This window comes from Wyeomyia smithii, chromosome 2 (assembly GCF_029784165.1).
Source record: "Wyeomyia smithii strain HCP4-BCI-WySm-NY-G18 chromosome 2, ASM2978416v1, whole genome shotgun sequence".
Taxonomy (NCBI): Eukaryota; Metazoa; Arthropoda; class Insecta; order Diptera; family Culicidae; genus Wyeomyia; species Wyeomyia smithii.
This window is the reverse complement of record NC_073695.1, coordinates 171,098,485-171,114,543: the sequence shown is the minus strand read 5'-3', so window position 1 is coordinate 171,114,543 and position 16,059 is coordinate 171,098,485. Positions and strand designations below refer to the sequence as shown.

Below are 16,059 nucleotides of genomic sequence, written 5' to 3'. Positions count from 1 at the left end.
AGGATGCCGCATATTCATTAATAACGGCAAATCCGGAAAAAGAACGTGGAAAAATTGACATGTGAACTATTCCTCATCTGCTTGCTTGCCGGTCAAATTAAAATGCTTCCATAAAAAAGGCGAAATCAATAAACAAATGAGGTCAGGGGCGCGAAGAATTCTCTTATAATTTTCGTTTTCGTCTGCTTGTTCTACACAGAGCGGCACAATATTTGTTTACTATTCAAGACAAACGGCTAAACATGCTTCTAAAACATGATCCATCCCGTTCGCATGGCTGTGCATGCCATTCAGCAGCACACATGTAGTTCAACTATTTAAGCTAAAGCGAAGAGCAAAAAAACAGACACTGATACGTAAGTACGTATCAGGCTGGACGGACCAAAAGAGGCAGCGTGCAATGTTTAGTCGCATAACGAAATAGGTATTCGCGCCGAGTGTAAGTTGACCTGCTTCACCTTTCTTTACCTTGCATGGTCAATCGATTGACCGATTGCCTAATCGACCGGTGTTGGTGAGTGAGAGAATCATATTATTTGCATTGAAATGATTTCGTGTTAACTGCATTGATAAACTGGGTGGTTTTCGAAGGGAATCCTTCTATTAGATGTGTTATGTTAGTCTCAATCATTTTTGGAAATAATTGCCTGAGCGTATTAATAGAGTGATACCAAATAAAAAAAATAAAAAGTTTTTGTTAAATTCTACTATCAATTAACTATTACCTATTAAAAGTTAATATAAAATTTACTCGCCTCCATCAATCATTGTTTTATTATCTTTCACTCTTAATAAATAATTACACGTTTTTCTCCTTGACTTATGTGCTTCCTTTTGGTTTTTGGACATGCTAACATATGAAACACGAATAAAAACTAAACACACTGTGACTTATTAATTTTGCTTTCATGGCTAAACATTTTAATGAAAACATTTATTAATCCTCCTAGCGGTGAGACTTGGCCTTTTTTATTACAACTGTGTTATTTGAAAATGGATTTTCACAAACACTTGTGTAATGTTGGCGAATGACTGGACCAAAGGCGCAATGTAGTTCTCATCTGCGAACCATTAGCCTTCCAGCTACCGAAACCCTACCTCCTCGTTGGTGTCAACCGGGATATGAGTAACTATTAAGAAGATCGGTTAACCAACTTCGGTGGGACAGAGGAAAAGCGGGCTTTCTTCCTCGGACGAAAGTTTCCTGGACATGTAACACCACCACAAGCGCCCTAAATGACGCACCCACAAGCGTTATGTCCAGGGCCTGGTTGTGTTCGGGACTCAAAACAGTAGCACTTCGTCGGTCCTCCTGCGAGAAAGTGGGGTTGGTCGTGGGCCTTGCAAACCCGCACCGCGAAAAACAAAAGCAACGAACGCTATAACAGAAAATTCTAACCAGAATCGGCAAAGACCCAGGCGACGAAAACGGACTAACGATTGGATACTCGGAACATGGAATTTCCGTTCTCTCTATTTCCTAGGATGTACCCGTGTACTTCCCGAAGAATTGAAAAACCGCAAGTTCAACATTGTAGCGCTGCAGGAGGTATGTTGGAAAGAGACGACGGTGCGTACGTATAAGGATGGACACATCTACCAGAGTTGTGGTGACACACATGAGCTGGGCACTGCTTTTATAGTGATGGGTGAGATGCGCTCGTCGTGTGCCCTCGCCTCGGAAGAACTGATGATGACAAAGACGAATTGTACACGCAGTTGCAACGTGAATACGATCGCTGCTTAAAACATGATGGCAAGATTTTTTCGGGGGATAACAACGTAGCACCTTTTGCTAGCGTAGCCTCCAACATCGGCACACCTGGAGATCGCCTAACCAAACAGAAACTGACATCGACCATGTTTTGATAGATGGTCGACACTTTTCAGACATTATCGACGTGACAACACTTCGGCGCGCTAACATCGACTCGGATCACTACCTAGTGATAGTAAAGATACGCCAAAAACTATCCGTTGTGAACAACACACGGTACCATTGCAGTCGCTGAAAACTGGAAACAGGACGAGCTGGCAGAAGCCCCTCTAGAGGTCTGCTGGAGTACCGTCAAGTCAGCTATCAGCAGTGTAGCGGAGAACGTCTCGTGTAGGTCTCGAAGTACCGAGTCGAAGTAACGAATGGTTTGACGTGGAATGTCGGCAGATATTAGATAAAAAGAATGCAGCGCATGATCGTGAGGTGATCAAAAGGTGGAGACAGCACTTCGATGAACATTTGAATTTTCCAGCGACTGTTCGTAGGATGTGATCAGGCCGGCTTCATGGAGGGTCGGTCCACAACCAAGATCTTTACTCTGCGTGCCTCCAAAAATGCCGCGAATACAGAGTCTATACGCATAATCTCTTCATCGACTTCAAAGCCTAAGTAAAGCTATGGAGAATAATCGATGTGAACGGCTTCTCCGGGAAGCTTACCAGACTGATAAAGGCTACGATGGAGGATGTACAGTGTTGTGTGAGGATTTCGGGTGGTCTATCCGATTCATTGCGTTCCCGCAGGGGACTTCGACAAGGTGATGATCTTTCCTGCTTGCTGTTCAATATTGCGCTGGAAGGTGTTGTGAGACGAGCGGGAATAGACATGCGTGGAACGATCTTCGTTAAATCCGGTCAATTAATCTGATTTGCGGATGACGTGGACACTGTCGGAAAAACATTTGAGGCGGTGGCAGATCAGTACACCATATTAAAATGTGAAGCAGAGAAGATTGGACTGGAGATAAATACGTCTAAAACGAAGTACATGCTAGCGGGTGGTGCTGAGCGTGACAGGGCACGCTTAGCTAGTTTTGTGAAAATCGACGGTGATGAGTTTGAGGTAGTCGACGATTTCATGTACCTTGGCTCAATGGTGACTGAGAACAACGATACCAGCCGTGAGATTAGGAGGCGAATTATCAGGAGGACTCGTGCCTATTATGGGCTCCACAAAAATCTACGGGCATGAGACGTGGACAATGCTTGAAGAGGACCTGCGGGTGCTCGGAGTTTTCGAACGACTGGTGCTTAGAACCATTTTTGGCGGTGTGCAGGAGAACGGAGTGTGGAGACAGAGAATGAATCACGAGCTCGTGCAACTCTACGGTTAACCCTCCATCCAGAAAGTGGCCAAATATGGACGAATACGTTGGGCAAAACACGTGGCGAGAACAACGGACACTGAAAAATTGGTTCTCACCTCGAATCCGTTTGGTACGAGACGAAGAAGAGCGCAGCGAGCTAGGTGGTTAGACCAGGTGGAGCAGAATCTGGCAAATACGAAGTGCCCGCGGGATTGGAGGCCATGTCTTAGGACGTACCGTAAAACGGGGCGAATAGAAACAGTCTGCGATATATCTTGCAGTGCACAAAAAATACTATAATGTATAGAATGAATATAAAAGTTTTAAAACATGGGTCTTGCCTCCCTTTATTAAGGGTGTAACGTCCATTTTGATAAAATAAGTAATTCATTGTTTTATTGGAAAAAATGTTGCATGTTTCTATCCTTCCCGCAATGGGGCGAATAGAAACACTCGCCAATACAATACGTTTTCCTTGTTCTGATAGAAAATTCTAGTTTCAATTTGAAGAAAACAGAACAATTGCAAGAAAACGATATAAAATATCAAAATAGTGGAAATGGTCGGTTTATTACTTCATGTTTGTTATCTTATGAATGAATGTGTTCTATTAGAGTTCTTATTAGAAACAGAAGGACTCGGGGTTGGATCAAGCATTTCCACCGGTCTGGCATCTTCCGGTGTTTCATCTATCATATCTCTCGGGTCAGTCCATGACGAGCATCATGCAGCAGATAAATCAGACTTTCAACACGTTTTTGGAAACTAGCGTGGTTGTCTACTGGATTGAAGTCTAAAGGTAACATCCGATTTATCTATCATCCGATATCTATATTTCGTAACCGCTTGACAAGGAAACAGTTTTTTTGCGTTTAATCTCAACAGCAACAGGCGGAGCGAATACGTTTTTGGACTTTTTTGTTGGTAAGTCCTGACCATGATGGGCTGAAAATGCACAAAACATGTTCCAGACATCATTTTACATATCAAACATTATAGCATTTCTCAAATTCACATGTTTTGGTACAAAAAATAGCCGCTACGGCGTTGTTTCTATTCGCCCCGTTAATCTGAGAACCGCGAGTTTTCCATGAAACATAGGTAACGTGGTGATGAATACCTTACGACAATCCTTCAATTTACCGTAAAAACTTGAAATGCTTAACTACCGACCCAGTATATCACACGAACAAGTTCTAAGTGCAGCAGAATGGCTTCCACAGACAAAGTTTTTTGGTACTCGGAAATGTTCAGAATTTGAGCCCCTATTTTGCGTTTTTTTTAAGCAAACCGACAGTAGTACTGCTAACCCAAAAATGGGTTTGAAGGACTTGTTTACTATTGAACTATCCAAGCAAACATTTTTCGCATGTTTTTAAATGTAATCGAAGACCTAAAATCGCATTTTTCAAATTCGGAAGTTTTGTTTCTATTCGCCCCACTGTTTCTATTCGCCCCGTTTTACGGTACTGCCATTTAAGTAAGTAAGTCATGTGTGAAATTTGACGTGAAGTGAAGTAAGTAAGATGGAAGAAATGATTATTGATTTCGAACAATATTTTTCCGAGCAGCGTCGAGAACATTCGACTAGTGCATTATCAATTATGTTGTGGCCACATATTTCCTCCAAAAAAGTTGTTTCTAAACAGGTTTTGGGTCACGTTTCATTCCATAACTTTTAAACCACATAAGTAATACCGCATCATACAAAAAATAATCCCAGATCTGGTGCAAAAAAAAAACGAAGCTTCAAAATGGAACTTATGAGCTTAATGGAAAATGCAACTTTGTACGATTGCCAAGTTTCATCCCAGCCAGAGACAGCATCTAACCAGTTGCATGGATGTGGCCCTATCGATTAGCCTCGGCTTTCAGACTAAACAGCCCAAATCATGGCATCGAACCGAGTAGTTGGACGTTGACCAGAATGTAAGAATGGTACATGGGACAATGGTGTGTCTACCGACACTTGAACATCAAAAGAAAATCTTTATAAAACATTTCTTTGGTGTTCTCGAACGTAATAATTCCTACCTAATTAGTGTTGCATATGATTTTATTTTTTGTTGAAACTTGGCACATTGTGTCACTAATCGAACCAGGATGACAATCGATTAACATCAATCATTTGTTTTGTCAACAGTGAAAATGTACTTTATCCTGTTACATCATAGATATAAGTATATTTCTATTTCTTGACTGTTGTTTTATCTTCACAAGCAGTACACACTCGAACATTAGTTCATATGGGTATTTACTGCGAAAAATATCGATTACTTCTTTATCGCCAACCCACGCTGCCGGTGCCGTGTTGTTGCCGTTTATTGGTGGAAAGGAAATGCAACATGAACCTAGCTTATTGCGTCTCCGTACATTCACACACTAGCCTAATGCGGTATTTCCGGTTTTGTTTCCTTTCTCGGCAGATTTGTCCAGGGCGCAGCGAACACTGTCAAAGAGCCTGAATGAGTTCAACTTCGAATGCATTGGTTCGACGCAAACAGATGATGAGCAGGTGATAGCGGATAGTCTTAAGCAGTTCGGCAAGCTCATCTCAGCGATTGAGGAAGAGCGCGATAACATGGTAAGCCCATTGCTTGGTTATTATCTTATCGAAATTTGTACTTTATAATTTATTTCTAACTTTTTGTTTTTCCCACACAGCTAGACCGGGCACACGATCAGATCGTTGGTCCTTTGGAAGAGTTTCGTAAGTGTCATATAGGAGGTGTAAAAGAGAATAAGAAGAAGTACGACAAAAAGACTGCCAAATTTTGCCAGGCGCAAGAAAGGTTCCTTAACATGTCCTCCAAGAAGCCAGGTGCTGCTGTTGTGGAGGTGAGTACCATTTTTAAAGTTGAAACGAACTATTTAATACGCGTTTTTGTAGTTAATATTGCAGAATCACCGAAAATGACAAATCACATAAGGTAGAAATATTCTCTTGCATTCATTGCTGCATCCGAGATGATAATATTAGTTACGCTTGATTTTATCCCAGTGTCCTCTGTTTCTGGTGCTACGCAGTGGATATCTTATAAACGGTTGTTTCTATGCATGTTATCTATTTTTCACATTATTGTTCTTATCGTTGTATTGAGCTGCTGGTCGTCGTAGTGTCTATCGTCGGGTCATTCATGTGTTTTGTTTGTTGGCAACGGGTAGCAGGGACTGTGGGACTACCAGGATATATCTTCTACTATAGAGCCGACTGCAAGCAGCGGGAGGCATCACTATTGTCAGGAGTGTTGGTCAAGCAACCTGAGAGAACTGTTGTTGGCGAAATCGCATGCGCCAATTTTTACTCTACCATTTTGGATTTCGTTTCGTACGATTATTGCTGTGAAATCACTCATGCTACATTACGTAGGCGAGCGACGCTACGCGTGAGCTTCAAATTTCATCGTGAGACGGAATATTTGTCACAGTGAAGGCGTCAGCTTTTGATGTAAGGACATAAGGGAAGAGAAGCGTTGGTATTATTGCACAGCAGTAGCTCGATTTTGTTACTATCGAATGGAACATTGGAAAGATTGGGTAAAAGCGGTATGGCACGGAATGTTGTTTCAGGGTGGAGAACATTATGTATTTTGTACGTTCACTAATTTGTGTAAAACTTCAAAATAATGCAGGGAATTCTGCTCTTCTCTGATCGGTAGATACTCTTTGTTTAATCTATTATTTCTATGTATAAAAAAATGTATAAAAAAGAAAAAAAAACATTATATATAGTGTCCAAATTTTTTCACAATATATAATCCAATCTTATATATAATCGAAGCAAAAAAAAATGTTTTTTATATATTTTACAATAATGTTTTGTTGTTTTCGAATGAATAAGAAGAACTTCATTTTTGACTTATCCTTCTAAAAGTCACGAAACACATTTCTTACAAAAAAAATTGTTTCTTGTAGTTATTTTTGATGTGATTGCAGTCAAACGTAAAGAAAAATTCCACTGTTTTGAAATTTTTATTTCTTTTTTATTTTGAAATATTTTTGAATTTTTCAAATATATTTTCTTCATTTCTAATATTTCTTTGAATTTATGAATCAATTAGAGAACGTAGCACACAAATTTTTCTCGTATGAGTTGCAATGCTTTGACATACTACCTCTGCCCTTTTCATTAAACGTTACGCATTTTATGGATGCTCCCTTACGACAAGTCATATTTGAAATTGAAAAAAATTACTTTTATGAATAATCGAATCTGAAATTATATATAATGAATCATATATAGTCGAGACTCATTCTATTGTTTGACATTCATTGTGCTTCAATACCGTGTGATTATTTTGTTCATTCTTACTAAAAACATAGAAAGTTACCGGCAATGACGATACAAAATCTGTTGCACTCACCCCAGTTTGCAAAATAAAATGCTCCCTGTAACTGCGAGGGTGAATTTGCTCGCGCTTGGCAGAAAAACTGCTCACCAGCGCGCTACAACGCTAGCGGCTATCACTGTCGGGTAGGCATTATACACAATCCATGCATCAGCCAGTCAGCAGCAGGCGCAAGGATGCGTGGTGAAGGATCTCAATAAATTTCCTCGGTTTTTCACTTTCAATTCATATTCTATTTTTCCTAATGTGTGACGATTTTTCATCCTCGGGAAGAAAGTAATTTGAAGCGTTCCTCAGTGCAACTGATGTGTTTTTCGTTTATTTTTTCAAGGTGAAATCGCAATTCTAACTAATGTGAATGAGTAGGTAAATACTGATCGCTGGGCAAGTGCCACCGACTGCCATTTTCCCTACAGTTTTGGATCAGAAGTTAAAGCCTGTACTTGATATGCACGTACACTAAGCGAGCAGCGAATATTGGAACGCAGTTTTTGTAAATGCGTTTTTTAGTGTTTAAGGTTGAATGTGGTTTTACAACCGAAATAAGAGTTCATATTACAGAAAAAAAAAAAGAAAATAAGTGATAACTAAAGGAAGTAGTGCTGTGAGGTGATATTTTTTATACTATAAAGCTCCCGAAAATGTGAAAGGCATCGTATCGGAAAAAATCAATTTCACTGTAAGAATTATTTAGAATTTGTGATGCAAGATAAGTTCTGTATAAGTTTTTCTTTTGTATTCTTTTTTTCTCTTGTAAGTTCAATCAACCAAATCTCATAATTTTCCATATTTCGTGTACTTCCGTTTTCCTCATTGATAAATGTTAAAGTTGACGGAATCGCTGGTGTGCGTTAGTGTAAGACGAAAACTCTTCTTGGTTGCGTGTGTGTTTGAAGGTGTGGGTGGCGGTTTTATTGGTCAATGAAATTGTAGGATTCGAGAAACGAAGGCGGCAAACAGATACTCACGCGACCGCGAAGCCAAAAAGGATAACGTCAGCCGAACAGGCTAGCCCATGGAGACAAGGCGCGGAGAAATGATGGAATAAATGGCAAAAATTTGATTACCTCAGGTTTGGCATTATGTAATCCTATTAGGCAAGTTGTAAAACTAGCCCATTCGTCCCAAAATGCCATCGCTGGGTGCTAGGTGATTCTCTTTGATGACATCATATCTAGCGTGTGAAAGGTTAGAATGTTAGTGGCATTGATTTGATTGTGTTTGTATGCGCGGAAAATCGTTGACGGGAAGGAAATTCAAGAGGAGAAAAATTTCCACAAGCAGCTGTTTTCAACTTCGACAAGACAAGATGGGGTGAAGTAAGTGCGATATGATAACATATCGTCTGGCATCTATAATCATTAACCTTGAAAAAAGACGATGCCGTGCTTCGAGATTGTATTCACCTGCATGCGAAAGGCGGCTCTAGTGACATCACTTCCAACCAGCAAGTCAGGTAAAAGCCCCCCATTTCATAATGACGAGATGGCAAAACAATTACCATTTGAAAGATGCCCCATTGTTAAAACAATGTTTTTTTTCGTGTTCGTTCTTCCCCCGGTTTTCAATGGTAATGCTATTTAGTTCTCTCGCTGCTGCAGTGTGCTGGAAATAACGAGCGAATTACAATGGTTTTGTTTTCTCGCGTTGAAACTTTCGCTTTCTGAATGGAGACCCAGCGTTGAAACCACCAACGCGCGTCGTCCGGTTCCCTGATTGAGAGTGGGTTCGAACTTGATGAAAAGTCGTTAGTACCAAAGTAGACAAAACCCGGTTAGAAGTTGATCGCTGTGACTTCAGAGCTGAGTAATATATTTGCATAGTGTTTGGAGATTCTGATCGTGTACTTTTTAATTAATGGCTTTAATAGGTGATTGATGTATAATCATTGTAGTAAACTCACTAAATGACATTGAATTTTTTCAACTAATAACTAATACGTGATGAACATAATCGATTAATTTTTGAGTCCCAATATTCAATCCTGGATAGTGTAATTTAGTAGGCTTCACTTTCTGGTAAAAAAAACCTTCCTTATGCTTGTTATTATCTTCTTCAATAACGATATCTACGATAAAGAATAAAATTTCAGTAATTTTTGTTTTGTTTTTTTTTTTGAAAAAAGAGGTCGAAATATGAACAGGCAGAGTCAATAAATAGAACGATAATGATAATCTTTTTTTTTGTATTGAGTTATTTTTAAAGAACTGATTACAAAAAGCAAGCTACAAGACCGCTCAATCATGATCTTGTGCTTGCGATTGATTTAATATGCTAAATTTTAAGAATAATAGGCTGCTGCGAGCAACATGCTTGTAGGACACTTCAATTAATTTTTGTTTAAGCAGATATTGATTATCAAGTCCTTTTAACTTTTTATTAACTATTTATTAACCACACTAAAGTTCGTTACGTTACGCATTTACACCATATCTATTAAATAATTCAGATATATCCGGATCTCGCGCTCGACATTAGAATATATTTTTCGATCGCGGATAATCCTGGCCCCATTCGTGATGATGCAGAGAACCAACTCCAAGCAACATAAGGCAACGATTTTGATATACCGTTTTTGATATGGCTGAAACTATGCACAGATGTCTCTAAGATGGCTAGAAAACAAGAACTGTAAAGAAGTAGGAGGGTGGTATCCAAGATACGACCGCATGACGTTGGACTACGGTATTTTTATATTCCATCAAAGCAAATAGTAGATGGAATTGCAACTCTAGTATTTTCTGCAATTTTATCTAACAGTGCATTTCTAAATGCACTGTTAGATAATTTCTAAAACATCTGTTTAAGCGTTATGAATAATAATATATACTAAAAGAATGGATCTTTTATATATGCACTGTCACTTCAGAAAAACGTTTGTTCTTAGCTGCACTACCAAGACAATCATTTAATTTAGCGAATTGGGTAAAATTTTCCTCAGTGCGTCTTGAGCTGCCCGACAGATCAGACGTATTTTCGGTTGCTTGTGGACTGGTCTTTGACTGCCTATAGCTTCAAAGTTTGTGTTTTGTCAGTGTGTCTTTTAAAGATTACCTGGAAGTTAACTTACATCAGTCTTTCTCAAGACTACCTATTTCTTTCTTTCTCAATACTTGCAATTTGATATTATTTTTGAACTTTTTTCGTATCACCTGAAATGGCAGGACGAAAAAAGAAACCACGCATCGCTACGGGGAGAAAAAGAGAGGCATCTCTTTCTGAAACTAGCTTATGCAGTGAAAATTTATATGATATTCTGCCTGAGCAAGAAGCCGGCGAAATTGAAATGTTCGAAAGTAAAACTATTCAAAGTGAAATTTCTGTAAAAAAGGAGAAAGTTCCACCTATCGTGGTAACTATTGCTTCTGAATTTAATATTTTTAAAAGAGAACTTTCTACGTTTCTCTCCGACGTCAAAGTTACCTATCAAATTGGCCGAAGAGGCGAATGCCGTTTACTGGCCCAAACATTGAAAAATTGGAATCGTCTTATTCAGTATTTAACTGAAAAGATGTATAAATTTTTTACGTATGATACGAAGAGCGCCAAGCCGTTCAAGGTCGTATTGAAAGGTCTCACCAACGATCAAACCGTTGATGAGATCAAAATTACTTTGACAGAATTACTTGGTATAGCCCCTACCCAAGTAATTCTGATGAAACAAAAATCACAAGGCGAAAACAGTCAGCGAACTGGAATTTCCCTTGTAAATTATTTAATTCATTTTGACCGCAGTGGGGTTAATACCTTAATTTTTTTTGAAAAAGCACATGCTTTATATAACGTGCGTGTAAAATGGGAATTATATCGAAAGTTTGGCGGAGGTGAAAAGCATATCACCCAATACCGTATTTGCCAACGTTATGGCCATGGTTCAAAGTTCTGTAACATGGACCAAAAATGCCTTATTTGTGGAGACTCTTCTCACACAAAGGACACATGTCCTGTGAAAGAGAGTAAAAATTTTCGCTGTGCGAATTGTAACGGCTACCATATGTCGAATTTTTATCAATGCCAGCCCGTTTAGCAATTGCTAAGGCAAGCCAAGGTAAACAAAATTCAAAACAAAATTCTCCACGCGTACCAGTGACGCATAGTTTACCTACTCCTTTGCATACCCGTTTAACTTATGCACAGGTTACAGGTAGTTCGAACATCATACCGCCTAGTGTTGGTAGTTCGAAAATTAGCGCTAATATGGGTAAGCAAAACACGCTAGAAAATAATTGTACACCTATTACTCCAGCTAATATTGCTGCCGAAAATATTTTTTCTAATGTCAACTGCCTGGGGCCTATTGCGGCAGGTAAACTTTCTTTTTTGCAACAGGCAATGTTCAATCTTATGAACGCCATGTTGCAGGCAAAATCAATGTTTGAAGCCATTCAAATAGGCACAAATTTTACTATTAAAATTGTTTCTAATTTAAAATTTAGCAATGATTTTAAATAAAACAATTAAAATATTAAATTGGAATGTTCGCTCATTGAAGGCCAATGAGAATGAGCTTTTTAATTTTTTAACAGTAAATAATGTGCATATTGCAATTATTACTGAAACATTTTTGAAACCTAACATAAAATTAAAATATGATCCCAATTACGTGGTTCATAGATATGATAGGATTCAGGGTTCCGGCGGTGGAGTTGCAATTGTTATTCATCGCCGAATCAAACATCGTGCTCTTCCCCATCTTGAGACGAAAGTTATTGAAACTTTGGGAATTGAAGTTCAAACTGAACTTGGGATTTTATTCATTGCCGCAGCATATTTACCATTTCAATGCACACGCGAGCACAAAAATCATTTTAAAGATGATTTACAAAAACTCACCAGAAATCGTTCGAAATTTTTTATAATCGGCGGTTTTAACGCTAAACATCGTCCATGGAATAATTCTCAAAGTAATTCCAATGGCAAAATTTTATTCAATGATTGTTCTTCAGGATACTATTCTATTTTGTCTCCGAATAGTCCTACATGCTTTTCTTCTGTAAGAAACCCTTCAACAATTGATTTGGTGCTTACATATCAAAGTCATGTATGTAGCGATTTGATCACACATGCTGACTTTGATCCTGACCATCTTCCAATAACTTTTTCTTTATCACATGAATCAGTTTTAAACCCTATGAGCTCTGTTTTTAATTATAACAAGGCTAATTGGGAAAGATACAAAACTCATATTGAGAGAAATTTCAATAATGAACTTGATTTGCAAAACGAAGTGAATATTGATTCCGCTTTGGAAGCATTAAAATGTGCAATTGTTGATGTCAGGAATTATTCTGTTCCAAAGGCTCAAGTGAAATTTGATTCACCAATAATTGACGAAAATCTTCAACTTCTAATTCGTTTGAAAAATGTCCGTAGACGTCAATATCAACGTTCTCGTGACCCTGTTTTTAGAACTATTTATAAAGATTTACAGAAAGAGATTAAACATAGATTTACTCTTCTGAGAAATCAAAATTGTGAGACTAAAGTTGAAAAATTGAAACCATATTCAAAACCATTTTGGAAGCTGTCGAAGATTCTTAAGAAACTTTCAAAGCCTATTCCAGTTTCAAAAGATGGTGAACGTTTTCTTGTATCCAATGAACAAAAGGCTCAAAGACTTGCTCAGCAGTTTGAGAGTGTTTTTTGAATTCTGTGAGTCCAATTGAAAATTGTTTTTTGAATTCTGTGAGTCCAATTGAAAATGAAGTCACACGTCAATTTGATTTAATTTCTTCCCAGATTTTTTTACCTGCAGAAATAATTGAAACTAACTTGAATGAGATTAAATCAATTATTAAAAATTTCAAAAATATGAAAGCACCTGGTGACGATGGAATCTTTAATATATTAATCAAACATCTCCCTGAAAGCACAATGGAATTTTTAGTGAAAATTTTCAATTGCTGCTTCAAAATTGCATATTTTCCCAAATTATGGAAAAATGCAAAAATTACTCCAATTTTAAGACCGGATAAGAACCCAGCTGAAGTTTCAAGTTATCGACCAATCAGTTTGCTTTCTTCAATAAGTAAACTGTTTGAGAGAATTATTCTTAACAGAATGATGTCACACATCAACGAAAATTCAATTTTTGCAAATGAACAGTTTGGATTTCGCCATGGGCATTCCACAACTCATTAATTGCTCAGAGTTACTAATATGATACGAGCTAACAAATCTGAAGGTTATTCCACTGGAGCTGCTCTTTTAGACATAGAAAAAGCATTCGACAGTGTTTGGCATAAAGGTTTGATTGCGAAATTGCAAACTTTTAATTTTCCAATTTTCCTAATCAAAATTTAAAAAAATTATCTTACTGATCGAACTCTGCAGGTTGTCTATCAGAATTCAAAATCTGATAGATTTCCTGTCAGAGCAGGTGTACCTCAAGGTTCAGTCTTGGGTCCAGTCCTGTACAACATATTCACTTCAGATCTTCCTGATTTGCCTCCAGGATGTACAAAGTCATTGTTCTGCGATGACACAAGCATTTCCGTAAAAGGAAAAAGTCTTCGTGTCATATGCAGTCGATTGCAGAAAAGTTTAGATATTTTTTCTTCCTACTTGCAAAAGTGGAAAATCTCTCCCAATGCTTCTAAAATTCAAATAATAATTTCTCCGCATAAGCCTAGGGCTTCTTTCCTCAAGCCAAACAATAATCACGTTGTCAAGATGAATGGGGTTATTTTAAGTTGGTCCGACAAAGTTAAGTACTTGGGACTAATTTGTGATAAAAAACTTATTTTCAAAGAGCACATTGAGAGTATACAAGCCAAGTGCATCAAATATACGAGATGTTTATATCCTCTCATTAACAGGAATTCTAAACTTTGTTCAAAGAACAAACTTTTGATTTACAAACAAATTTTTAGACCAGCAATGCTTTATGCTGTACCGATCTGGTCAAGTTGCTGTTCAACAAGGAAGAAAACGCTCCAAAGGATTCAGAATAAAATTCTGAAAATGATTTTGAAGCGTCCTCCTTGGTTTGGTACACTCGAATTACATAGACTTACTGGTGTTGAACCATTAGAAGCTATTTCAAATAAAATTATTAACAATTTTCGACAAAAATCGTTGCAATCCTCAATTGCTACGATAAGCTCTCTTTATAGCCAATAAGTTAGCAATTAAGTTAGTTGTAAGTTTACTTCCCCTTTTCTGACAAGTAGAGAATTTCAGATGCAGAGTTGGTATCCCCTCACAATCATCGTGTGCAGGGTAAACAATTGTTTCCTTTCTCAGTTTAAGAGGGAGCAGCTTTCGTTAGCTTCTCAGGTACCAAGTGAGAAGTTGGCCAAAAAACAAAACATGTAGGTTTCACATTGAAGCCACATCCTAACAAACTTTGAATTTAATATTATAGGAAGATTCAGAACTCGCCATGGGTGCGTATCTGCAGAACATTCGATTTTATAATTGTTACGGCATTAGATTTAAGTTACAAGTTAAGTTAGTATAAACGTACAAAATTTAAACGCATTACCCTATGTGAATAGCAAAATCTTCCTATCACAAAAACGACTAGTCTAAGCTAGGCTGAACAGGAAACATTCCTCGTTATCACTCTCGTTACCAGTCTCTTCAACGAGATCAATAGGTCTCTCCTTGCGCTACGTTCAGCAGCTATGGAGTAGAAGGAAGTCATAGGAGTAGGGTATAGAGTCAGTCGCAATTAAACGCTCAAAGATAAAATACATACCTTTTGCAACTACGAAATCACGCCTTTCGTGTATCGTGGTCAGTCATACCGAACAATAAATTGAATTTCGGAAAGACCAACTCGTGGTCTATTTAAACATTGTTTTCAAATAACGGACCCTCGGACGAATCAGCACAAATTCCGGAACATAAATTGGTTGCTGTAACCCGGGAATTGTTCGTTTGCTGATTCATCGCTGGTGTAAAACTTTGGTGGTTAGCGGCTGGTCAACTCGGCCAATCATCACTACAGGAGTGGATTGGAATATACTCAACAAGGCTCTTGACGCCTATTTCGGATCAGTCGCAGGAACAAATTACTTCGCCACACGCGGAACGCATTGGATAATTTTGGAGGATTTTGGACGTAAAACCGAGCGTAGTAGGACACGTGGTAACAGGTTAGCCAAGTGAGCACAGGTAAACTCCCAACTACAATTCAGGTGAGTGCCTATGTTTATATCACTGAATAAAAAAGAGTGAATGTTGGCTAAAGTACCAGCCGGCGGAGTTAAAACTCGTAAAGGTTGCCGTACTATGAAAGGGGATACAAAGAAGGTTAAGCGGCTTTTGGTGCGCCGCAATAACATCATTGGTTCGGCTAAATTGATAAAGGAGTATGACGCTAATTTCGTGTTCGAGCGAGACTTTCCGCAAATCAAATTTCGCATTGAAAAGCTTGATTCACTTTGGGACGAATTTAATGAAATCCAAGCTGAAATCGAATGTGAACACGAGATCAGTGACGAGCTCGCTGATGAGCGTGTTGAGTTTGAAACAATATATTTCGAGTTAAAAGGATCCCGAATAAGCTAGCAGCAGTTACAGATGTATCCTCCCCCCTACCAACCTCGCCTACTGCTCCACCTACTCAAACGTTCGGTGTCCGATTGCTTGAGATCAAAATCCCAGAATTCAAGGGCGAC

The 16,059-nt window shown here is 38.4% G+C and overlaps 1 protein-coding gene across 4 annotated transcripts in view; it reads left to right on the top strand.

The window, feature by feature from the left end:
* Positions 1 to 16,059, top strand: part of LOC129719480 (rho GTPase-activating protein Graf) — a 92,344-nt gene that overhangs the window by 56,511 nt on the left and 19,774 nt on the right. Inside the window, exons 3-4 of one of the 4 annotated variants that reach the window (XM_055670845.1) lie at positions 5,510 to 5,667; positions 5,748 to 5,921. In XM_055670845.1, coding sequence (XP_055526820.1) covers positions 5,510 to 5,667; positions 5,748 to 5,921 — 332 coding nt within the window. Of the gene's footprint in view, positions 1 to 5,509; positions 5,668 to 5,747; positions 5,922 to 7,565; positions 8,112 to 16,059 lie in introns of those variants that run through there. The other 3 variants (XM_055670848.1, XM_055670847.1, XM_055670846.1) reach the window with 3 other exon arrangements.